The sequence below is a fragment of the Camelus bactrianus genome, chromosome 9, assembly GCF_048773025.1.
Source record: "Camelus bactrianus isolate YW-2024 breed Bactrian camel chromosome 9, ASM4877302v1, whole genome shotgun sequence".
Lineage (NCBI taxonomy): Eukaryota > Metazoa > Chordata > Mammalia > Artiodactyla > Camelidae > Camelus > Camelus bactrianus.
This window is the reverse complement of record NC_133547.1, coordinates 5,259,151-5,284,471: the sequence shown is the minus strand read 5'-3', so window position 1 is coordinate 5,284,471 and position 25,321 is coordinate 5,259,151. Positions and strand designations below refer to the sequence as shown.

At 46.3% G+C, this 25,321-nt stretch overlaps 1 protein-coding gene and 1 long non-coding RNA gene across 8 annotated transcripts; one reads left to right on the top strand and one right to left on the bottom strand.

Moving 5' to 3' along the window:
• Positions 1 to 7,205, top strand: LOC123614561 (uncharacterized). Its single transcript, XR_012509350.1, has 2 exons — positions 1 to 4,806; positions 6,279 to 7,205. It is a non-coding gene; the product is annotated as an uncharacterized LOC123614561 (long non-coding RNA).
• On the bottom strand, positions 948 to 20,967 carry CEACAM18 (CEA cell adhesion molecule 18). Of its 7 annotated transcripts, none has more exons than XM_010947050.3 (7): positions 18,006 to 18,145; positions 15,666 to 16,022; positions 14,177 to 14,446; positions 12,398 to 12,673; positions 10,634 to 10,769; positions 8,481 to 8,536; positions 948 to 1,173 (listed from the first exon to the last, which is right to left on the bottom strand). In XM_010947050.3, the coding sequence occupies exons 1-6, from the start codon at positions 18,055 to 18,057 to the stop codon at positions 8,518 to 8,520; spliced, it is 1,110 nt and encodes a 369-aa protein (XP_010945352.2). In that variant the 5' UTR covers positions 18,058 to 18,145; the 3' UTR covers positions 948 to 1,173; positions 8,481 to 8,517. The 7 variants fall into 7 exon arrangements, 5 of the variants coding, with proteins under 5 accessions (XP_010945352.2, XP_074227135.1, XP_045366708.2 ...); XM_074371034.1 differs by lacking the exon at positions 948 to 1,173 and adding an exon at positions 6,214 to 6,350; XM_045510752.2 differs by lacking the exon at positions 948 to 1,173 and adding an exon at positions 7,698 to 7,834.
• Between the last annotated feature and the right edge of the window lie 4,354 nt (positions 20,968 to 25,321).

Here is a 25,321-nt window from a genome sequence, read left to right as displayed (position 1 = left end):
GCCCTCTTGGCCTACAACTCCCAGCAATCCTTGTGGCCCATTCCCCGCCCACCATTCCCTAAATACACTGCCCTGTTTCCTTTCTGCGCCTGCGCACGGGCCTGGGATGGCGCTATGCTGCGTGTCCTTGGAGGCAACGAGCTGTCACTGTACAGGACGCTTGAAAGGCTAAGTGGCTGCATTCGGATTATCTGCTTTTATGGGATTGTTATAGGCTTTTAGAGGCATTGTAGAGCATATTATTTTTATCCTTTGAGATGGGGTTGCGGGTAGGAATTGAAGTTGGGAGTGCGGGGCTTGGTCGCGGGTGTAAAAGGAGGGGACAGCGCATGCGCGGGGCAGAAACTGAGGAAAGCGGTATTTGCGGTGGATCTACGCGTACATTGAATGGGTAGTAATGGTGCGCGCGAGCGTGTCGAATGGAGAAAGGGAGCAGTGTTTGAGCTGAGATCTCTGCGCTTGCCTCAGCCCTAGAGGCTCCAACTTCTGAGACGGGGGGTTCCAAAGGCTCAGGTCCCTGAAACCCACTAGTGCCTAGGCCCAGGGTCGTGGAGACTCCGAGTTCCAGAAACCCAGAGATCCAGACCCCTGACACTTCCAGCAGCCAAGAGAACCAGGACTCCAGAGACAGGTCTCCCCCACCAAAGCCCGGGAACCTAGAGACTTCATCCCTCTACCAAAGACCAAGGACCTCGGAGACTCCTGAAACTGAAATTTAGAGGCCAAGGGAGTCACAAGACTCAGATCTCTGAGACGCAGGAGACCGGAGATCTTGGGGGCTAAGAAACTGAGAGTCAGGGTCCCCAAACCCAGATTCCCCCCAAAACCGGGGCTCAAAATTCCTCACAATGAAGGGACCAGAGCCTCAGGGATCCCGAGACTGAGAGGTGCACAGCCCAAGGGGTGTGGACCTTAGTGAGTGATGACAAGAAGGACAAGACAGACTCTGTGGAGACTATGTTTTCTTCATGACAGGGGAGCCATGATGCCTAATTTAAGATGAGATGGCCTCCATGAAGTCACCATCAAGGGTCATCACGAGCCAGTGATGGTTGTCACTGGCTTATTGGTTCCTTTGTGGAATGATCATTTCCTGAGGTCTTCTTGTGCCAGGTTGGCCCTGTGCTAGATACTAGTGACACAAGTGAGGTCGTGGTCCTCTGAGTCCCCTGCCTGGTGTGGGAAGAGGGAGAGAAACACAGTTAATACGGTGATAAAGCTTGATATGGATGTTAGGAACTCTGGAAGCTGAGTCTCAACTACTGCCAGTCAAGGCATCAGGAAAAAAAAATCAACCAGAGATTACTAGGCACCGTGCTGTTCTTTACGTGCACTGTCTCAGTTTGTTCATCTGTAAAATGGGGATGATAATAGCAGAACTTGCCTCTTAGCGTTTATATGAAGTCAAATTGAATTAACAACACCTACAAAGAGTTTAGAACAGTGCCTGGCAGATAGTACCTGCTCAATAGATGGTTATTGCTTGTTCCGGGCTCTTGTAGGCAGCCTTGTAAGGTGGTCCCCAATGACCCCCACCTCCTGGTATTCATGCCTTGTGTGCAGGCTAGACCCAATGGCTTTCTTCTAATGAACAGAATACAATCAAGGTGGTAAATATTACTTCCAAGATTATCTTACAAAAGACTGTGACTCTTTCTCTGTTCTTTCTCTCACTCTCTTTCTCACTTCATGAAGCCCAGATGTCACATTGTGAGCTGCTTACCTTGAGAAGACCTGGGGCTGGCTTTCATTGGACAACCAATGAGGAACTTTAAATCAATTGGCATCATGATTACAGCCTATAAGAGACCCTAAGCCATATAACCCAACTAAGCTGCACTCCAATTCCAGCCCCAATGAAACTGTTGAGATGATAAATGTGGGGTTTTTTTGTTTGTTTTGGTTTTTGTTTTAGGCCACTGAGCTTTAAGGTAAAAATAACCTCTGGTCCCTCTGTCCTAGGCAGGGGTTGGGGGAAGGCTAGGGGGTGGAGCCTAAATTCTCAACATTGGGGTCTCCAAAGGGGGACCACCCCTCTCCCACCTCAGGCATCCTTCCAGCCCCTTAAGAGAGAAAACAGAGGAGGAGGGTCCATCTGCCCACTGCACCCTGAGCTCTCTGTACACTTCACTCAGAGTGAGGTCCCACAGGAAGAAAGTAGCAAGGCCAGCAGCAGTCATGGGAGACACGGGTGTGGAGGTGCAGACACTGTCACATGGTCAGTCTCTCAGGTGAGTGACCTGGTATCTCGCCATCCAGCATTCTGCCTGGACACCTCCCCAGGATGGCCTCCTAGATTGCTCTGCTCAGCATGGCCAGGGTTGCTCTCCTCATCTCCTCCTCCTCCCCACAAGCTGGCATCTCTCCCTGGATTCCCCATCTTGCTAACAGCCCCCCGCCTCTTTCTTTCAGGCCAGTCTCTGAGGAGTCAGCTTCCCCCATCCTCCCTTTCTCCTGCTGCCTCCAAAAAGTCACCACATCTTGTTCACTTTTTCCTAAGAACAGCTAGCATCAGCCCCCCCAACCCTTCTCAACCCTTATCATTTCCAAGGCTTCCTGGACCCCCTCATCTTCCTACCTTCACTTCCCTTGACCTACATGGGGACAATCATCTAAAAGCCATCACTGTCCAGTCCTTCTGCATTTAAACATTTGTTTGCCCCTTTGTCTAGAGCAGAGGGTGGCAAACTTTTTAAATAAAGGGGCAGATAGTCAAGATTTTTGTCTTTTCAGGACATACAATCTCTGTTGTAGCCACACGACTCTGCCTTTATAGCATAAAGGCAGCCCCAGACCACATGTAAATGAATGGGCATGACTGTGTTCCAATAAAACTATTTAAAAACACAGGCAGTGGGCCAGATTTGACACATGGGTGGGGCTGGTCTGTAGTCTGTCCATCCCTTACCAAGAGGATAAACCCCAAACTCAGCCTGCAGCCTTACATGTTCTGACCTCTCAAAAGCCTGCTTCTCCAGAAGGGCTGGGATTAGGGTGAGATTAGTAAGGCACCCACCTCAGAGGCAAAATTTAAGAGGGTGCCAAAAATCTCAGTAACTGAGATAAATAATGTTTTAAAAGTGCAAATTAATGGCAAAAATACCTGATGAGCAGACTGTCAAAAAATCTAAATAACGGCAGAATCAGTAAACTGAAGTTAGTAAAAAATTATTTTAAGATCGTGACTTAGTAAAGAGAAATTGTCAATCAGGGCAGTGTTCTCAGTTAAAAATCTGAGAAGCAGGGTAGATTTTGAAAATATCCTTCCTGCATTTGCTTCTAGGAAAGCACAATTAGAATCAGTTCTGGCTTGGGTATAAATAAAATCAATGTAAACTAATGTTACGATACACACCACTTTTCAAGTGTGCAATAATATTTCAGTTATTTTAATGTCCGGGGGAAAACTGACCATTAAAAATACCTTAAAAAACACAGTGAAAGGGGCATACATTTTTTCCCTCTGCCTCAGGCTTCAATTGGTTCAGAAGGACACTCTTACAAATCCCACATTTATTTAAATTTTTGATACTGTGTTCTCCACAGATTATTTTTTGCATTCATTGTAATTTTTAAAAGCTGGGGAAGGGGAGAGTATAGCTCAGTGGTAGATCGCATGCTTAGCATGCATGAGGTCTTGGGTTCAGTCCCCTGTACCTCCATTAAAAAATAAATAAGTAAATAAGTAATACAAAATCTAATTATGTCCCCCGAAAAAAATTACAAATAAAAATAAATAATATATAAAATTTTAAAATATTTTTTTACTAAAACCTGGCATTAAAATATTATTTATCTCCATTACTGAGGTTTTGAGTACCCCTTTTATTTTGTACTCACCCTAACCTCAGTCCTGCTCTCCAACTCTTTTTCTACCACTCCCCCCACTTCCCTTTTTCAGCCTGTCCCCCCTGGACTTTTCATTAGCCTCAAACATGACAAGGTCATTTGTGCCTCTGGGTTTTTGCATGAGATGTTCCTCCCTCCTCAAATGCCCTTCCCTCCCCTTTCCACTTCTCATTCCTGTTCTGCCTTCATGCTCTTATGTGAACATCACATTTTTCATTTATTTATTGTATTTAGAGTGTGAGTGAAAGCCTTTGGAGGGTTTTGAGCGGTTGAGTAATGTGCATCCTTTCAGTCAGACTCGTAGAAATCAAACTCTGTCCCATTTTTAAAAGAATCTTATATTGTAGATTAGACAAAACTGTGTGAATGTGGTGCCAGGACATTGGAGGAGACCTCGTAAACCAGGAGCCCTAAGCTTAGGTTTCATCAGCTTTTTTTTTAAATTTTTTTATTGTTGAAGTACAGTCAGTTGCAATGTGTCAATTTCTGTTGTACAGCACAGTGTCCCAGTCCTGCATATACATATGTATATTCATCTTCATATTCTTTTTCACTGAAGGTTATTACCAGATATTAAATATAGTTCCCTGTGCCATACAGAAGAAATTTGTTTTTTAATCTATCTTTATATGTAGTGGCTAACATTTGCAACTTTCAAACTCCCAAATTTATCCCTTCCCACCCCCTTTCCCCCAGTGACCGTAAGATTGTTTACTTTGTCTGCGAGTATCTTATTTTTTTTATGGCGGCTACTAAAATTTTCTAAATTACTCATGTGGCTTGCACTGTATTTCTTTTGGACAGCATTGCTCTAGAAGAAAACTTAGAAGAATGTTTGTGGCTATGCAAAGATTTCTTAAAGGACATCCAAAATACTAAGCAAATTATACATTTATATATGTATTAGACTTCATTAGAAACTTCTGTTCATCAAAGACAGAGCTAAGAAGATGAAAGGTAAGCCATAAACGAAGAGAAAATTATATCTACATAGATAGATAGATAGATATCCCTGAAAGGGAAGTTGAACTTAAATATATAAAAGAATTCTTACTAGTTAATGAAGTAACAGGGCCCAAATGGAGCCACATGGGCTAAGCTTCCCGTCAGCAAACCAAGACTTAATACCTAACCTAATTGCGGCAATTAGGAAAGATCCAGGAATGTGACCTTTAACCAGCCTACCTGGAATTTCCTGGTCAGCACTAGTAAGATAATATCCCATATAGACCTTTTCTGTCGCCTAAAGAAAGATGAGGTAATTTGTTCTTTCCTTGTCCCTGCCCCGCCCACCGCCCCCGCCCCCGCCCCCGCCTCTGCCTCTAAGAGCCTTCCATTCTGTACAGCTCCTTGGAGCGCCTTTCTGCTTATTAAATAGGATGCTGCCTGATTCATGAATTGATTAATAAAGCCAATTAGATCTTCAGATTTACTTGATTGAATTTTGTTTCTTAACACCAATGACAACCTAACTTAAAAAAAAATTTTTTTTTTTGTGGGGGAAGGTAATCAGGTTTATTTATGTATTATTGGAGGTACTGGGAATTGAACCCAGGCCCTTGTGCATGCTAAGCATATGCTCTAGCACTGAGCTATACCCTCCCCCCTCAACAACCCTGATTCTTAAAATGGGGGAATAAAAGACTGGATCATACATTTTGTAAGAGAAGAGATCCAAATGGCTGATAAGTACATGGAAAGGTCCTCAGTATTGTTGGGTGCCAAGGAAATGACAATGAAAATCACAATGGGTGCCCTGTCACATCTGCTACAGCGGCTGAAGTTTAAAAGCCTGAGCACACCAAATGCCGGAGAGGGTGGGGAGGAACAGGAACTCACACATTTCTTGGGGAGGGCCGCTGACATCCACACAGGGTGTTCTTGGTGAAGTAAAATCTCCCTTGTGGCATGTGCAGTCCCTCAGGAAAAAGATCCTCGTTCAAATAACAGGGCTTGGCCACTGTCCAGCCCTGCCCAGGACGCCTTCTGGGTTTGAAGAGGGAAATTCTAACTGCCCCCCACCACCACCGCCACCCCTGCATCCCCGCAGTTCAGACCAGGGATTAATTCCAGCTGGCGGTTTTCACTTCTGAATCAGACTGGGGATTGCAGCTGGGGTGTGGAAGGTCTTCGGTGCCCTTGCTGGGTCTGAACTGGGCGTTGGAGTCTGACAGTAGCTTTCTTCTAAGAAACAATCAGACACAGGCGTGGCCTCCTGGGCCATTTGCCAAGCACCTGGCATGTGTGCGGGACTTTGCCAGGTGCTCTGACGGAGCCTGTGAAACACAGAGTGTCATTTCATCATGTAGTTGGGGAAACAGGCACAGAGAGGTTATTCGGCTGCTTCAGGGTCACTCAGCTGCTCAGGGCAGGGCTGGGATTGAACCCCTCGCCCGATTCTGAGGATCTCTTCTTTCATCCACCACCAGGTCAAGTAACCAGCAGACACCTTGGCCACATGTTTGCAGGAAATAGCATCACTTGAAGACTTTTTATTTTTCCTATAGAAGGGGGGGAAATGACCCAGACTCAGGGACAAGACAGATGCAGATGAGGAGATGAAGGCTAGAGGACCCCAGCCCACTTCCTTTGGGTAAGTTGTTCGTTTATTTCTTTGTTTTCCTCCAGATTTTCAAAACATCTTTTTAATATTGAGGCAAAATTTACCAAAAATGAAATACACAGTTCTTTGGGTACAATACCATGAGTTTTGCCAAATGTGCACACCTGTATGATCAACGTCCCAATCAGGGATGTACAAGTTTTCCGTCAGCCCCAGAAAGATCTGGGTGCCCCGTCCCAGACAGTCTGCAACCCAACAGCCGTTATTCTGTGATTTCTGTCACCAGAGATTAGTTTTCAATGTCCTTGAACTTTATATAATTAGAATTACATAAATTAGTAGAATCATATAACTGAAATAGGTTATATTAATTATAATCTATAAATATATTTGTATTATTAATACTACATTATATAATATAAACTAATATTAATTAATGTATATAACATAAAATGATGCTATATATTAATATGCCAACACTATGATTAATGTTAATAGTATGATTTGTTATATAATTGTAATTTATAAAATAAATTTTATAAATTATAAACTATATAATGATTTATATAATTAAAATGCAGTATGCACTGTAGTGTCTTTTTTTTTTTTTCCACTCAGCAGCCATATTTTGAGGTTCATCCGTGTTATTTTATCAGTATTATGTTCCTTTTTGTTGCTGAGTAGGATTCCAGTGTATCACAGTTGGTTTACCCATTAATCTGTTGATGTGAATTGGGTTTGTTTCCAGCTTTCTGCGATTGTGAATAAAGCTGCTGTGCACATACTTGTACAAGGCTGTGTTGAGGTGTACTTTCATTTCTCTCAAGTGTTGGGAGGCAGGGCTGAGATGCGGACAATGAGGTTAAAGTCACATGTTGGCAGCTCAAGGGTGTCTGGAGACCCCACCCCACCCCCAGCTGCCAGGGAGACCAGCGTCCAGCAGGCAGATAGATGGGAAGATGGTCTGGATCTCAGGAGGAAGGTAGAGACTGGGCATGGACAATGGAAAACATCAAGGGGTCCAGTAGCCCTGGCGTGAATACCTGCCATTGTGGGTTGAACTGATACAAAAAAGATACATTCAAGTCCTCACCCCTGATAGCTGTGAATATGATTTCATTTGGAGATAGGATCTTTGCAGATGTGATCAAGTTAGTATGCGGTCCGGCTGGACTTGGTAGGGGAGTGCGAAATCCAGTGACTGTCCTTATACAAACAGGGAAGTTTGGACACACGTAGGGAGGAAGGGCATGGGACGAAGGAGGCAGAGATTAGAGTTAACGTTGCCACAAGTCAAGAAATGCCGAGGATTGCCGGCGATGGCCAGAAGCTGCAAGAGGCAGGGAAGGATCCGCCCTAGAACCTTGCAAGGATGTGTAGCCCTGATTGAACACCTTGATTTTGGTCTTCCGGCCTCTGCAGCTGCGAGAGTGTACATTTCTGCTATTTTAAGGCACCCAGTTTGTGGTAATTTGTCACAGCAGCCCTAGGAAACTAATACATTCGCTTAGCACCTGCTGGGCATCAAATCCTCATGTATTCTGTCTCATCCAGTCCTCACTGTGAGTCTTGAGAGAATCAGAATTATCCTGGGTCAGGAGGCCACAGTGAGCTGCTCAAAGCCTCAGAGGCCAGCAAGTGGAGGGACCAGGTTGAACACGGGTCCGTGGCCCCTGTACCAGAAGGGGTCTTAACCAGTGGCCCCTGGGATTGCCTTGTATCCAGGCACTGACCTGACTGCTTTGTGTACATTCATAGTCAAACAGTTCCTAAGAGTAGTGATGTCCACAGGGGCAGGCCGGCCATTCACACGTCCCACATTCAGCCAGGAAAGGGTCTCTCTTTCTTCCCCTCTCCCTCCCTCCCTCCCTTCCTCCCTTCCTTCCTTCTTTCCTCCCTTCCTTCCTTCTTTCCTCCCTCCCTTCCTCCCCATCCTTCCAGTTTAACTGCCATGAAAATGAACAATCCCCACGTGACTGGGCTGGTTCCCACTCTTGACCGTCCCCTCTAACCTGTCCCTGAGCCCTTTCCACTTTCCAGCCTAGCCCGCCCCTATGGGGTCTCTCACCTCTTTTCCCATCTGGTCTTGTCCTCCAGGTCTGAGGTCATGTACCCCAATGTGACCTATGGGGAGAAATTAAGGAAGAAGTCAGATCTGGGTTCCGTAAGAAACTGCCAGAACACAGGAGAGTCCTGGGTAGATGAGGGATCAGCTTCTTTCCAAGACCCCACCCTTCTAAGGGATCTGATGAATCGGGGGGCATAGCCTTTATGCCAAGAGTCCCCAGCATTCCCCACACTTTTAATATTTCTGACGACTTCAGGTCCCTGCAGAAAGATACCACGGGGCAGGGGCTCGGGGAGGGAAAGGAGGATGGATGTACCTGGGAAAGGAATTGGCACTGCCCGGCCTGATTTCTGAGAATGGTGATGATGATAACGAATTTCACACCTGTTGTATGCCAGGCACTCTGCTAGATGATTTACAGAAATTATCTTAACCCCTCCCAACAGTTACACAAGGTAGATACGTTAACCCCACTTTATGGATGAAGAAACAGGAGTTCAGAGAGGTGATGTCACTCGCCCAAAGTCACATAGCAAGACAGCGACAGAAGCCAGTATTCTAGACCTGGCCTCTGACTCCCAGCCCCCTGCTCTCATGCCAGACGGGAGACCTCAGACTGCAGAGAACATGACAGCTCTAAGGGGAGTGGAAGAGTAGAGATGTCAGGTTGACACCTGGCTGGGGGGAGGGGGTTATGCCTGGCTAGGGGGCTTCTTCCAGGATGTGGAAGAAGAGGGGACCCAGACCTCCCTGAAATACTCTCACTCCCTGGAATTTATCACAACCGGTTTGGAATAGTACATCCAATAATGATAATGATCATGACTGTGGATGGGTCTATTCAGTGCTTACGATGTGCCAAAGCCTTGTTCTAAGTTCTTCATCAGTAATACGTGACTTTACCCCCATAGCGGATATCCCTGTGACATTGGTACCAGAAGTACTCCCATTTTACAGATGGCAAACTAAGGCACAGAAGGGCCAACTTGCTATTGTCACATTGATGGTCAATACTGTAAGCTTCTTGATATAGAGACCTTGCAATGATCACAAATAGGCTTGATATCTAAATACTAAAAAAATGAAAAGAAGAATGTATCTTCTAAAATCTTCACCATCATCACCACAATCAGTATCACCACCACCAGTATCACCATTGTCACAACCACCCCCATGACAACCCTCATCACTGTTACCACCACCATGACTGTCATCACTGTTCTTATTAATTCCCCATCCTCTCTGTCACCATTGTTCTGATAATTTCCATCATCATCATCTCCATCACACTGCTATTCTTAACATCTGCTCTGGTGGTTCTCAGCCAGTGCAATTTTGGCCCCCATGGGACCTTTGTAATGCTTTGAGTCATTCTTGGTTGTCTGAACTGAGGGTGATGGTGGCTGTTGCTACAGGCATCCAGTGCATAAAGACCACTCGTCCTACAGTGCACAGGACAGCCTTACCCCCCACCACTGAAATAATGATCAGACCCCAGGTGTTGACAGTGCTCAGGCTGAAACCCTCGGGTCTGCTCTGTGCTGATAACACCGCTAAGCCCTTCACCGTCCATACGGTGTGTCCAACCCCCACATCACCCTCCAGGGCAGGTACTACTCTCCACACCCTCCACGTGGGGCTGGGAGGATCTGAGAGGAGGAATGAGCTGCTCAAGATTACCCATCCAGCTGGAGGCAGATCTGGGATTTGAACCCAGATTTTAATCATGACTCCACCCAATCTCTTTCCCCTGCATACTGACCTCTGTTACCTGTTTCCCCAACTTCTCTTGGTAACTAGTGAGTACCATGTACAAAACACATGCTGGATGCTTGACACACACCCCTGTCGTTCACACACCTGCCCTTCTACGTGGACCTTCAGTATCTACACTGTAAACAGAAAGCAACAGGGCTTAAGAGAAGCCACTGCATGAAACCCCTCTGGTATTTAGAGACATGACTGACTCCAGACCCCCTACTCTCTGCTATAAGCATCTGGTCCTCAAGACCTATTTGTTTGCCCAGATGATCCCTGACAACCCAGTGCCTGGCTTGTCCCTTCCCCCTCTGGTTCCCCCTCTCAAGGATGTGCTGGTTCTTGAGTCCTAGTCCCCAGCCACCATCCCACCCTGGGACCAGGGTGACCCGTACCTGGTGGAGTAATGTTTGATCAGGGTATGGATCAGGATGATACAGAAGAAGACACCTCCCAGGACTGTCATCAAGATGAGAAGCACCACCCAGGTTCCTGAGATGGTGAAAGTTTTGGTAACAATGGTCCTGCGCCCTAGAAGGAGAGGATACATGGAGGTCAGGACCACCATTCACTCATCCATTCATTCGTCCACACATCTGTTCTTGGAAGATTTATCAGCATCTGCTGTGTGCAAAGCACTGTTCCAGCTATTCAGGACTCAGCAGTGAACAAAACAAACTTCCAGCTCTGACAGGGCTGATATTCCAGCTAGGAAGTGGACAGCTGACATTTAAGCAAAGAGGTGTCTAATATCAGGGCAGGCAGCAGTACACGCTCCAGAAAAGCACGAAGTGATGTAAGTGGAGAGAGAGCGACAGGGTAGGGGGTGCGGTTACACAAGGTCATTAACTCCTCCCACAGATACTCATTCACTGAGCACCAGCTATGTGCCAGGCACCATCTTATGTCCTGGGGACAAATGGTTATCAAAGAGCTTGCCCAGTCTCTGTCAGTCTTGAAGTTTTATAGTCCAGGGAGGGTCGACAGGTGTGAATTGGGCGGTCCCACAAAACACCGTGTCTGGTGCATCGTTGGTCAGCAGTGTGGAGTGGCCGAAATAGCTGTCTCCACCCCTCACTCAGTATCTGCGTGTGGCTTTCTCTGCGAGCCAGGCTGATGGCTCTGGTACCCTGTCTGATGTCCTTGCAGCAGCTCCGTTGTGTAGGATCCTTACTATCTCAGCACTGCAGAGGGGGCACCTGGGGCTCAGGGAGGTGATGCTGCTTGTCTCTGCATCGTGCACGGCAGCAGCAGAGCTGGGATTTGAACTCAGGTCATCGAGTTCCAGAGCCCTGCTCTGCATGCCTGCTCTCTCCCTGAGTGTGTCAGCCTCTCTCCTTGGTGCTGATGATGGGACCAGAGCTTGCTGCAAAGGTGCTTGCCCCGTTTACAGATCCCTTCCCAAGCCCAGTTTCTCAGGCCACATCCACCAACAGACCTCTGCTTCCCCTGCACCACCTCTGCTGGCATCTCTCCACGTCCTCACCTCAAAGCAGCCAAACAGATCCGTTGAGGGCACAGGCTGTGAGGTCAGACTGCCAGGGTTTGAGTCCTGCCTCCAATGCCAGTTAGAACTGGAACATTGAATAAAGCCCTCAAATTCCTTGCAGCTTGATTTGCTCACCTGTAAACTGGAGGTGATGCTAATAACAGTCACTTACTCTGTAGGGAGACTTGGAGTGTCATACAGATGAGAATGGTGGCTCCAGGCACAAGTCAGTGCTCAGTAAATGCTGGCCGACCTCATCTCCCTGGAACCCACCCTGACTGATCTGAGGACTTTGGGGGCTTCATAAAGGAGGCAGTTTCTCCCTTTCCTCCTTCCTTCCTTCCTTCCTTCCTTCCTTCCTTCCTGCCTGCCTGCCTGCCTGCCTTCCTTCCTGCCTTCCTTCCTTCTTTCCTTTCTTCCTTCCTTTCAAATCGAGGTCCTGGGGATTGAACTCAGGACGCCATGCAGGCTGTGACTGAGCTATATCCCTCTCTCTCAAGGAGGCAGTTTGGACTCGAACGTCGGCGGGTGGGGGGATCTTGCCCAACCACGGTGAGCACGGCACTACAGGGTGGAGACGGCAGTCCTGAGGACAGGCACCGCCCAGCAGAGGCATGGAGGCGGGGAGACTGGGCAGCGTGAACCCCAGCGGGGCAGCGGCTGCACTCACAGGGCGCCTGCACCTGGACTTCCTGGTAAAAGGTCAGCTGGGTGACGGGGTTCTCCCCGATGCATCTGTATCTGCCCATCTGGTCCCAGGTCAGATTCAGGAGGGTGATGTTTTTCTCTGAGAAGCTCAGGAGGGAGCCATTGTGCATCCAGCGGTACTTGGATTCCGGTCTGGAGTAGGAGACACACTCCATCTCCACCTGGGAGCCGATCTCAGCGGACAGGACGCCATTGAAGTCATTCAGATTGGTCCACAAGAACACATAGTAGGGTCCAACTGCAGAGACAGCGCAGGAGACCCGGAGCTGTGCCTCTGACCGCTCCGGGTCCCGTCTCCTTCCCTCAATCCACATGCAGTCCTCCCGGAGCCAGGAGGTGACCCCACTCTGCACCCCAGTCAGACCCCCAGACCCACCCCAGGCAAGGCAGCTGGGCCAACAACAATGACAATAATAGTAGTGGCTTCTGTCACCTGCACTCACTGTGGGCCAGCCCCATGGGTGCCCTTGGTGCCATAATAAAATAGGTGTCTCTGAAGCAAGCAGCAGGTCCCTGCATGCCAGACACTGTTTTAAACACGATACACATTCACCCACTCACTTAATCCCCACACAAGCAATGCAACCAAGTCCACCCTGGATCCATTTCATAGATGAGAAAAACGAGGCTTCGAGGAGAGGATTAGGGAATCAGCGGTCCCCGGTCGACTAAGGACTAAGCAAGTACCGCTATGACCTGGGAGGAACTTCGCTAAACAGCTGCAGCCCCTGGGTCCTGGGTCTTGATTCCAAACCTCTGACTATAAGCAGAGGATGATGGTCAGAAATTGTCTGCTCTGGGACAGGTTTCTCTGGAACTGTGACCACAGCCCATGTGTTAGGACACCTGAGCTTCTGCAAGAGTGGTTCCTGATTTAAATGTGAAAACAATCCTAGACTGGTGATTTTTCCCAGTCGAAGGTGATATAAGAGTTGGATAAATGTGAACAGTCCTGGAATGTTTCAAAGATTCCGAGTTTTATAGCATCTCTAAGTTCAATGTCTTTGATTTACAAGACCCGTTTAAGAATTTGAGCAAGTCTTGTTGGGATGCCAACTTGCCTTAGTGGGCAGCAGCATGGTTAGAAGTAACAGAGAATGTATGAAACACGTAACTGAGCTTTTAAAGCGAACTGTCTAAGGGAGTATAGTCAATTCCATCCCAGGAAAAGCAAACGTGAAGGTCATTTTACTGTATCTAGAAGAACAGCATAAAATAATCAATGAGCTGAATTGGAAAGCTCAGGGAAAGAAGGGTTTTGAAACCGAAGAAATGGAATTGAAGAAACAACTGGTTGTGAGGAGGGGAGGGTCGAGCTCAGTGGTAGAGAGCATGCTTAGCATACACGAAGTCCTGGGTTCAATCCCCAGTACCGCCATTAAAAAAGAAATGAAATAGTAAAAGTAAATAAATAAACTTAATGACCCCACCCCAAAAAAAGAAAAAAGAAACAGTTGGTTGTAAGCAGTCCCTTCTTTACACAAAAGCCTGATGGCAACAAACTCATAGTACTTCTAATCTGAGAAGCAGGGACTCGGGCCTCTATTTGAAATTGAGTGGAGGCCGGTTCTGAGCAGTGAGGACAGTTCTGAGGTCCAAAGAGTTAAATGGCCGTAGCTGGGATTCGAACCCAGGGCAGCTGGCTCATGCTTCCTCTCCAGGTCTGCCTGTCTTATTGTTACATCCTTGGAAGACCCTGAGCCCGTCCCTGGCTTCACTCCCATGACCCCAGAACACTCACAGAACACTGTCAAAGAGATGGGTTCACTTCTTTGAATAATCTCTGGGAGGATTTCTATCCCACACTGAAGCGGTTTGTCGGAGTGGCTGAATCTTTGGATGATGAGGGTCTTGCCATCTGGGGAGACTGTCATCCGGCTGTTGCTGGACACTGGTATGTAATCCACATACCATGTGACGTTGGTGGCATTGGTGTCGCAGACGGCAGCCACGGATTCCATGTCCTCTACCACGGAGCTGGTGTTGACCGAGATGCCCGGGATTTCTAACTCTGGGTGGATGAAGCAGGAAGGAGGAGATTAGGGTTTGGATCTGCCTCCCCAAAGCTCTGCTTTTCTCCAAAGAGAGGTTTCAGGTTATGTTGGTGACAAGCCAAGAATCGTAAGATGGGATCTGGGGTCTTGGCAGGAGAGCATCCCTGGGGCTGCCAGGGACAGAGAAGTAGGGAGTGGGCAGGAGGCAGTCAGGATGCGGGCGCTTTCCTGAGCTCATCGACTTATGCACTGAGCCAGCTCTGTGGCAGCCGTTGCAATAATGGTGAGTTCTTAGCATAGGTGTGTGGCCTAATGGTTGTTTCTGAACCCCAAAACCAGGACACCCCCATCCAAGGAGCTGTGGGTAGAATTCAGAGTGAGAGGTGGCTTTTGGATTCTCCATAACAATTCCTCCCATAATCTGAGTCCCTTTGTCTTTACAGATACTTCCTCCAACCTTACAACAGACCACAATGGTAGACAGTATGCCCATTCTACAGATGAGAAAACTGAGGCTCACAGAATGAAGACAAAGACCATGTGGTATATATGGAGACAGAAGTAAACAAAGGTATTTTCAGTCTTCAAAATCTATGCCGACCTGCCGTAGCCCTGTAGAGCTGTCTGGAGTAGACAGAACTCCAAGAAGGCCCCACGATCTCCACTCCTTGGTATGCACCCTGTTTAATCGCCTCGCCTCAAATGTGAGTGGGATTTGTGACTTTCTTTTAGCCTAGGGAATATGGCAAAGGTGATGAGCTATCACTCCTACCGTTAGATTTTTTTTATGTAAGACTCCTTCCTAGCCGACTAGAGAGAGATGCTTCGGATGAACTTGAAAAAGCAAAGAGCCATGGTGTGAAATCTCCTTGGACAGAGTCACACACATGAGAACACAGCCCCGGTCAACATTTTGTGAGTCTCAGCATATGGAATCGGCTAAGCCATGCCTAGACTTCTGACTCACAGAAATGAGCGTTGTTCTAAGCTGCTAAGTTTGAGGCTATTTGCCATGCAGCAGTGGATAACATATACACTGACAGTGTAACTGGAACCCCTGAAGGTAGTGAGTGCTCCATCTCTGGAGAGAAGCTAGACGACCATCTGCCAAGGCTCCCAGTGTCATCTGGAAGTGGATGGGAAACTGGACAATTTGAGCTCCAAGAGGCCTCACTGCCCATACCTCCAGGTCCAACTCCCCTTGCAGTCAGACAAGGGGGCAACCTGCCCACTCACCTTGAATCTTGAGCCAGCCAGTTGCTGTCTGGGTCCCGTTGATGGCATCCACCCGCACGGTGTAGTTCCCCGTGTCATTTAATTGAGCCCGAATGATCAGCAGGTTACCTGCGTTAGACAGGGCTTCCCGGCCACTGTACATGGGCCCATACTGCCGGGAGTCAGACGTGCTGTCGTAGCTAATAATCATGTTTCCCTCGGTGTCATTTGCACCCCGGTGCCAGCTATATTCCTGAGCATCCTCAGGGGCGTTCCCGAGGACCAGGTAGCTCCGATATCCCTCCACCCCTACGAGTGTGTCTGGGATGATGTAGATTTGGCTGGAGGACTGGCGGATCCCACAGGCCAGCAAACTGACTGAGGAAGACAAAGAGAAAAAGACACACAGACTGATTTACACCCCCAGGCAATGATCCACAGAGACACTGGTGAACAGGCTAAGGGTTTCTAGCTCCTGAATGACTCCCTAGCTTGTCCCTTCCTCTCCACTCCCTCAGCCCCTGCCCTGGTCCATTCTTTCCTCATCCTTTTCCAGCTTGACCTCCTCCCTGGACACTCAGCCTCCAATCCATCCTCACATGAAAGTTATGTGGATCCTTATAAAGCCCCACTGGTGACCCTGCTCTCCCCCTGCTCAAGTATCTTCCATGGCTCCCCAGTACTCTCACAGTAAATTTCAAACTCTTAGCATGGCTTATGAGATAGTTTTTTTAAAACTGAAGTATAGACAGTTTACAATGTTGTGTCAACTTCTGGTGTACAGCACAATGCTTCAGTCATACATATACATACACATATTTGTTTTCATATTCTTTTTCATTATAGGTTACTATAAAATATTGAATATAGTTCACTGTGCTGTACAGTAGAACCTTGTTGTTTATCTATTTTATATACAGTAGTTAGTATCTGCAAATCTCGAACTCCCAATTTATCTCTCCGCACTCCCTTTCTTCCCTGTTAACCATAAGTTTGTTTTCTATGTCTGTGAGTCTGTTTCTGTTTTGTAAGTAAGTTCATTTGTGTCTTTTTAATTTTTTTGAGTCCACATATAATGATAGCATATAGTATTTGTCTTTCTCTTTCTGGCTTGCTTCACTTAGAAGGACAATCTCCAGGTCCATGCATGTTGCTGTAAGTGGCATCATTTTATTCTTTTTTATGGCTGAGCAGTATTCCATTGTGTGTGTGTGTATACACACACACACACACACACACACACACACATATATATATATACACACACACACACACCCCACATCTTCTTTATATGAGACACCCTTAGAGAGAACTGGTTTTTAGGACCCATCTAGCCTCTTCTTGGATCACATCTACCTCACCCCATCACCCCACGTACTTCCTTATTCATTCATTCATTGACGAGAAGACCCAACATCCATGCTGTGTGTCTCAGTGGCACATACAGCTCTCTCTGGACATACCACACACTCTCCTGACTTCAGGCTTTCTCCAGTGCTCTTCCTCATTTGTGGACCACTGATCGCTGCCCTCCCCACCTCATCTCCATCCTCCTTGTTGACTCACTTCTTCTCATCCTTCAGTGTTCAGCTTTGGTGTCTTCTCCTCCCCAGCCTGGGTCGGCCACCCTCTCAGGGCTCCCCCAGCCCCCTCTTCCCAGTCCCCATCACTCTGGGTTATCAGAGTCTGGTGACAAATCTTCCTGTTCCACTGGACTGTGAGCTCACTGGCCACCTCGGTAACCACTGCGTCCCCAGCACCCTGAACACAGGGTGGAACCCAGCAGGAGTGTGCTCAGCATGAGTATGTGGGTGGATAAAACGGCCCCAAGACTGTCAGCATGTGTCTTTGATTTAGCACCTAAGTTCAGTGGAGTGAATGTGAATGGGGGAGGGGACCTGTTATGTCCTAAGTCATGGGTGAGCATCTGATGCTCTGTGACCCCTAAGCCGTGACTCCGTGGAGGAGACAGCTGAGAACCCCTGCTGCAGGGCTCCAGGTGTGGACCCTGGAGTTGTCTGAGGACACTATACGTGGCCATCAGGGAAACATGAAAGGCATGCATATGAGGGGGAGGCAGAGAGTCCTGGGGGAAAGTGAGGGATTTGGAAGGGGTCCAGCTGGAGAGGTGGGGCAGGGGATCAGATCCTATGGGCACCCAGATGAGGTGATTGCTTGGAGGTGTGCATGGGGGTCCCAGTTCATCATTCCGCGGCTGCATAAAAATGAACATGTATATGTGTGTGTGTGTGTGTGTGTGTGTGTCTGTGTACCCAGGGATGTGAGCTCACGAAAGTCCTGGTGAGCATCCTGGGCCCTTCACTTCCTCCTCCCCTCTCCCAGCAAGCCCAGATCTCTTACCCACAAGGACCAGTTCCCTCCAGACGCTGCACCTGGGTGTGGAACAGTCCATGAGCTGTGTGGGTCCTTCTGGTGGAAGGGTCTCTCCAGGGACCAGGCAGCCTCCTGATCCCTTTATACAGCTGCTTTATAGAGCTGCGTTGCCTCAGGCCTGAGCTGTTGTCTCCTCCCCCATCCTTCCTCAGGGATGGACTCTGAACCTCAGAGTGGGAGGGGCTGTCTGGGAGGCATTCCTCTGAATCTGCCATTGTCTTTATGGCTTTATACCCACAAGGAAGGACCATGGACCAATGGCAATTGAGAATATCAATGGCCATTATGGGGAACTTTTGAAATCCCGAAACTTACTTAACACTGAATTGGACCACTTGGGAACAGAAAAAAGCACAAAGAGCATCACTCATCACCCATATACACGGGGTTAAGTCACAACCCACTGCAATTACCTACCAACAGTCCACCCTGAGAGCAATTCAGAGGAAAAAAAGTGAGTCACTGTGCGCTTTGGATAAGGGGGCCCCAAGGTCCATATCTCAGGAAGAATCTCAGTGACCCTAAGCTCTTGCATCTTCCCGTACATAAAAAAAAAGCACTAAAATCATTAACTTGAGATAGCTGTTGTTTGTGATGAGCAGTGATCTTTTACCAACGATGTGCTTGCCTACACATATTTTCCAGCTCAAAAATTCAAGTATGTAGATAAACAACAACTTTATACCGTCCAGCACAGGGAAGTATATTCAATATCTTATAGTAACCTACAATGAAAAAGAATATGAAAACGTACATACAGATGTATATGTATGTGTTAATTTCTGGTGTATAGCATAGTGATTCAGTGTTACATATATATATTCCTTTTAATATTCTTTTTCATTATAGGTTATTACAAAATATTGCTTGTAGTTCCCTGGGCTATACAGTAGGACCTTGTTGTTTATCTATTTTATGTATAGTAGTAGTAGTAGCAGCAAATCCCGAACTCACAATTTATCTCTCCACCCACCCCTTCCACCACTGTGAGTTTTCTATGTCTGCAAGTCTGTTTCTGTTTTGTAAATAAGTTCATTTGTGTCATTTTTTTAGATTCCACATATAAGTGATATCGTATGATATTTGCCTTTCTCTGTCTGACTTACTTCACTTTGTATGAAGATCTCCAGGTCCAACCAAATTGCTGCAAATGGCATTATTTTATTCTTTTTTATGGCTGAGTAGTATTCTATAGTGTGTGTGTGTGTGTGTGTGTGTGTGTGTGTCACAATTTATATATCCAGTCATCTGTTGATGGACATTTAGGTTGTTTCCATATCTTGGTGACTGTAAAGAGTTGTGCTCAGTTTTCAAATTGTGGCATCCCAGTTTTTACTACCAGATGCTCCCCCCTCAACCCCAGCTACCCACCTCAACATATTGTACTTTTCTCCTTGTCAGTGACTGGCCCGCTGCACGGCCATTTTGAACGGCTGCAAGGCAGGCTGTGATATGCCAACCAGCACTGACAGGACCCGTTCCCTCGGCGTTGATCTGATTCCTCACGTCCAGCAGCAGGGCTCACGCGGCGTGGGGCGGGGAGCGCGGGGAGGAGCGGAAGGCGCTCCTGGCAGAGGGCGTGGAGGAGGGGAGCCGAGCTGTGCGGAGCTGCGACGGGTCTGCACACTGAGACCAGACCGAGACAGACAGACCAGGGCGCGCGGAGAGAGAGGGGAGGTGGCTGGCTGAGCGAGACACAGAGACGCGGGGGAGAGAGAGCACATCCCAGAAATGTTCAACCAACAAGGTCTTTCAGACTGTACTTGGGAATATGTTCATCTTTTATCTTTATAACAACATGTACTACTTTTTTTTCATTTTTCCATTTTATTAGGTAAAATTGGTACAATTTGACTGCACGTGTACAATATATTGCATGTAAATACATACATACAATATACTGCTCATATTTTTAAAATTTACATATATGTGCTGTTCACTGTTTCTAAGAATAGCTTAGACCTTTAGCTTTTTAAACTTACATAGTTGTTAAAGGAATAAAGCCAACCGCAAAATAAGAATCAACAGAATGCGGTAATCCAACCATAAAGGACAGTCAGATGTGCTTACACATATTCAAGAGATCAATCATCTAAGTTATAAATAATTAGTTCATTTGTGTCCTTTTTGTTTTTAGATTCCACATACAAGCAGCAAGTGTTACTTCTTTAATTGCAAAAGGAATGCACTGGCTGCAGAAAATTTGGAAAATGCTTAACAAACAAAAAGAAGATAGAACTATACCATTTTAATAAGAATTTTAAATAAAATAATCTATTATGCATAGCTTCCAAATACATATTTATAAATATATAAATATTTATAATAAATGCTTTTAATTAGATGAAGATTCACATATTTATGTAAATATTTACACATGTATACATTTCACATGTATAATTATCTAGATAAATTAAAATAGTTTATAAAGAAAATAAATATACAATTATTTATTATAATTTAATTAATACCATTAAAGATCACCGGTAGTAATTTGATCACCTGGAGGTATATCCAGCTTTTTCCTACATATATTTTCAGTTTTGATGTATTATATATACACGCATGCACGTATCTGTATTTTTACCGAAGTGGAATCATACCATTAAAAAGAAATAACGGGCCCAAAGTGGAGTCAATTTTGCAGAGCCACATCACCAGACCAAAACTTAGTAACTAACCTGAGGGCAGTTTCAGTCTCTCCCAGGAGTGGCACCAGTGAGTTAATCCACACAATCAGACCCCCTGCCTTTCCCTTCCCCCGAGGAAAGGTGACCTTGCCTGAAACAATCCTGGTTTTCCTCTTGCTAATAACTTGCCCCACCCTCTTCTGCTTAGTAAAAAAATTTCCATTTCGTACCACCCCTCGGAGTGCCTTCCTACTTGCTAGATGGAGTGCTGCCTGATTTGTGACCTGCTAAATAAATTTTCAAATCTACTTGGTTGAATTCTGTTTTTCTTCTTAACCATACCATGAAATATCCTTCTTTATTTGAGCCAAAAGTCACAACCAAGCCAAAGATTGGGAGAAGGAAGGAATTTATAATTCGCAGCAAGTAAGGAGAGCACACCAGAGATCTTTCCCAAAGCGTTGTCTCCCCCAACAGCCAAATGGGGAAGTTTTAAGCTAAGAGCACATGCATATTCATGGTGGGGCTTAGGTGGTTTATGCATATTCATGAGGGGGCTTGAGCAGAGGAGAGGTCAGCATAGAATTGGGACATAGGTCGGCAGAGTCAAAGCTTTAGTTGATGGAAGCCATGAGGGCCAGAAGAGATCAGCGTGTCATCCCTTTGGTTGCAGTGGACCTGGTGGTTGGCTGAGCACTGGAGGGGGTTTCAGTTCCACAAAACAGCTAATCTTTCCTATTGTAACGGAACTGGGAGGCTTTACAACTGATGTGTTATCTTTGCTATTGTTACTTCTCTTGCCTGATAACAGTCTTTTGTTCCTGCCTTCCTTTGCTCCCTTAAGATCATTAATTACTGAGCCCTGTTCCAGGGCAAGCATTGTGGCCGGGCTTAGATCACAAAATGGCTTAGGTCAAAAATGGTTTCTCTTATGTCAAGACACCCATTCCTGGTTCTCTTTCTCCGGAGACCCCTTTACCTTATCTGCTTACACCATTTGTGAATTTTACATGGGTCCCAGAGGCAGACTTGGGTAGTAAAGAATTTAACTTTAACCAAAGAGGGGTCTAGTCTTTGCCGTCAGCTCCTGGGAGGGAACTTCTGAGCCTTAGAATCTCCTTCTTCTTTTTTTGTTCTGTTTTTTAATTAATTTTGTTTGGGGTTTTTTTTGGGGGGGGGTTGTTTGTTTTTTGTTTTGGAGGCGAGATAATTAGATTTATTTAGTTCTTTTAATGGAGGTACTGGGGATTGAACCCAGGACCCCCTGCTTGCTAAGCATGTGCTCTACCACTGAGCGCTACCCTCCCCCCTAGAATTTCTTTTCCTTTCTTTTTTCTGACATCTGTCTTAGCAATAATTTTTTTCCCTTCTTCAGTTCTATTAGGTAGAATTATCAGAGTTCAGCTGCACATACACATTATTAGAATCTCTTCCTTGACACATGCCTTTGTTTACCTGGGGACTGGAGCCACAGCAGATAGTCTAGCAATGGAATTTATGATGGAGGCTTTGGGTCACGAGGTATCAGCTCTAATTCTGAAGAGGCTGGAGTCTGGGGTCAGCCATGTGTCAGTCAAGCGTAGCTATGTGACAGAGCCTCAATGAAAACCCTCAGGGGAGCTTCCCTGGCGGGCACGTTGTCACCCATCAGTGCTGGGAAGAGGCAGTGCTGTCCACGACTCCATGGGGAGGACAACTGGAAAGTCCACACTGGGAAATCCACCGGACCCTCCCCCATGCATCCTCCCTTAACTGATGTGAATCTGTATCTTTTCGCTGTAATAAACTATAACCATGGAGATAACAGCTTTTAGTGAGTTCTGTGAATCCTTCCAGTGAATTATCAAAACTGAGGGTGGTCTTGGGGACCCCCTGGAGTTGCAACTCACGTCAGGAGTGAAGGTGGTCTTGGGGACTGCCCCCTAACTAAGCAGAACTCCTGGATGGTGCAAAGCATTTGAGGAGAGAGTGTGGTTATAGAGGGGACTCTCCGACCCCACTGCCAGGGTTCCCATCCAAATGCTGCCACTTATCTGCTAAGTAATCTTAGGCAAGTAACCTTCTTCCCCTAAGCCTCACTTTCTCCACCTGTAAAATGGGGATATTAAATGCCTCCTGTCCCTAGGGTGTTCTGAGAATTAAATGAGTTAATACACACAAATGACTGAGAACAATGCTTCACACGTACACAGTTTCAGTAAATGTCAATTCCTGTAATTATGCATATTTTGAAATCTTTTTATACCTATTACTGAACTTAAGAAAAGAAAAAAGAAAAACTTGCTCTAACAGGATTATCCCATTACATTATCACATTTTTTTTTCCAGAGAAGGAAGTTGAGTGTACTCAAGGAGTGTTTTCTTAATAGAATTGGGCACTTCTGTGGAGAAAGCAAATCCAGCTATATAATTTGTGGGGCCCAGTGCAAGATGAAAATTCAGGGCCCCTTGTTCAAAAAACAGGGGAAAGATGTCATTAAAGGTACTAAGATATAAATCTTTTCCTTTTTTTCTGCAGCCTTTCTCTTGACTCATCAGGGTGTTTTATATTTGCTGTTCAATGTCATTCTAAGAAAAATTAAAATTTATACAATTAGCCTAAATTTCCCCATTCATCTTTGCCAGTTATAAACACAGATATAAGAACATTAAACTCCCACAGGAAGGCATGCACTTTGCACGATTCCTAATTTGTAGATGGTACGAGTGTATGTATTTTGCTCTTAACAGAATAGCGGAAACACTGCACAGCATTCACTCAGCTTTTTGGGAGATGGTGAAACACATCTAGCATAAATTTGACTGTTTTAGCCACTTTTAAGTACTACTCAGCGCAAGGGCATTGAGTACATTCACATGGTGTCACCATGCCCACCGTCCCTCTCCAAAACGTTTTCATCTTCTGAAAGTGGAATCTGCACTCATACAAAAACGCTCTGAGTTAGTCTTCTCAGGATGTCATAATATAGTACCATCGACTGTGTGGTTTAAACATTTACTTCCTCACAGTTCTGGAGCCTAGAAGTCCAAGATCAGGGTGTCTGGTTCCTTCTGGGGCGCCTCTCCTCCACTTGTATATGGCTTGTTTCTTCCTATGTCCTAGCAGGGTCTTGCCTCTTGGTAGTCTTTGCCCTCATCGCCTCTTCTTAGATGGACACCAGTCAGATTAGGTTAAGATCCACCCTAATGACCTCATTTTAATTTAATTATGTCTCTAAATGTCCCAACTGGGGGTTAGGACTTCAACATATAAGGTTTGTGGTTTTTCTTTAAATTTTTTTTTTTAAACGGAGGTACTGGGGATTGAACCCAGGACTTTGTACATGCTACGCTCTTGCTATAGCGCTGAGCTATGCCCTGCCCGCAACATATGAGTTTGGGGGGGGGGGGACACAGTGGGTCCATAAGATTCCCTGTTACCTGAACAGTTTTTATTTTTCATTTCACTTCGTGATACAGGCACATTCCAGCAACTTGCTCCTCCTGCAGCTTCCTGATGAATAAGAAAGGACTGAAAGGGGAAAAAACTCTGGGGCCCTCTCTTTCCATTTTCTTCTGAGTCATCATTTGCCACCTAAGTTGTTGGCTAATGCAGGGAATTCATGTGATAAGAAGGGTTATAATAGGATTCTTTGGTCTTTTGTGTTTCTTAGAATGTCCTTGCAAGTTCCAGTTTGAACGAAAAGGGTGGCGTTTCTCAGGGTCATTAGCACCCCCACTTTCTCAGTCTTAGACAGAATACACTTACCTTTTTTGTGGGGGAAGGTAATTAGGTTTATTTATTTATCTTTTAAAGGCGGTACTGGGGACTGAACCCAGGACCTCTGGCATGCTAAGCACGCGCTCTACCTCTGGGCTCTACCCTCCCCCAGAACACGCTTACCTTGATTCATGGTGAGTCTCACCAGACTCCCACACCTTGTGGTGCTACCAGAATTCTGCACCTGGGTCATCTTGAATGTTATCTACCCAAAGGGCAGAGAGGAATGGGTGTCTGTGGCGGTGATGGAGGATTGTTTTCACTAAGGGGAAGGGGGGAATAACTGGGGGAGACCAGCAACCTCTGCCACAGAGAGCATCTGATTGGATCTGCTTAGCATCACCCAGCACGGAGCATCCCCCTCACACAGAGCTTTGTGCCAAGTTAGTGCAGAAGAGTGTCCCTCTCTTTTACCCGGACCATACGTGGCCAGCGATGACTGGTCTGGTGAGTCAGGACTGAGATGGATAGACAGTTAGAACTGGTTTCATTCAGAGCCTAGTTCCGGTTGGTGGCATGAACCTGAGTGTTTAATGCCCTCCAGAGGTTGGAACACATCCTCTCCTGCCTTTAAGCAGATCCCAGGGCTGGACCTGACCCCTTCCACCCTGGATTCCCCATAACGTGGAACACCTTGACTGGACCTTAGTCAGGAGTGCGAGGCTTCCTCTGTTATCAGCCACTGAACACCCCAAATTGGAGAAGTCTGACAGATGTTGGGGAATTGGTTCCCTCCAGAAAGACATGTTAATACCGGATGCAGCTTTCCTTAGCCCGCCCCGGGGCTCCCCTGGGAGCAAGGAGCAGCCGGCGGAGCCGTCTTAGGGAGCCCCGAATCTCTTTCTGGAGTCCAGCTTTGTACTTTCTTATTAGAAGAGAAAAATATGACAACC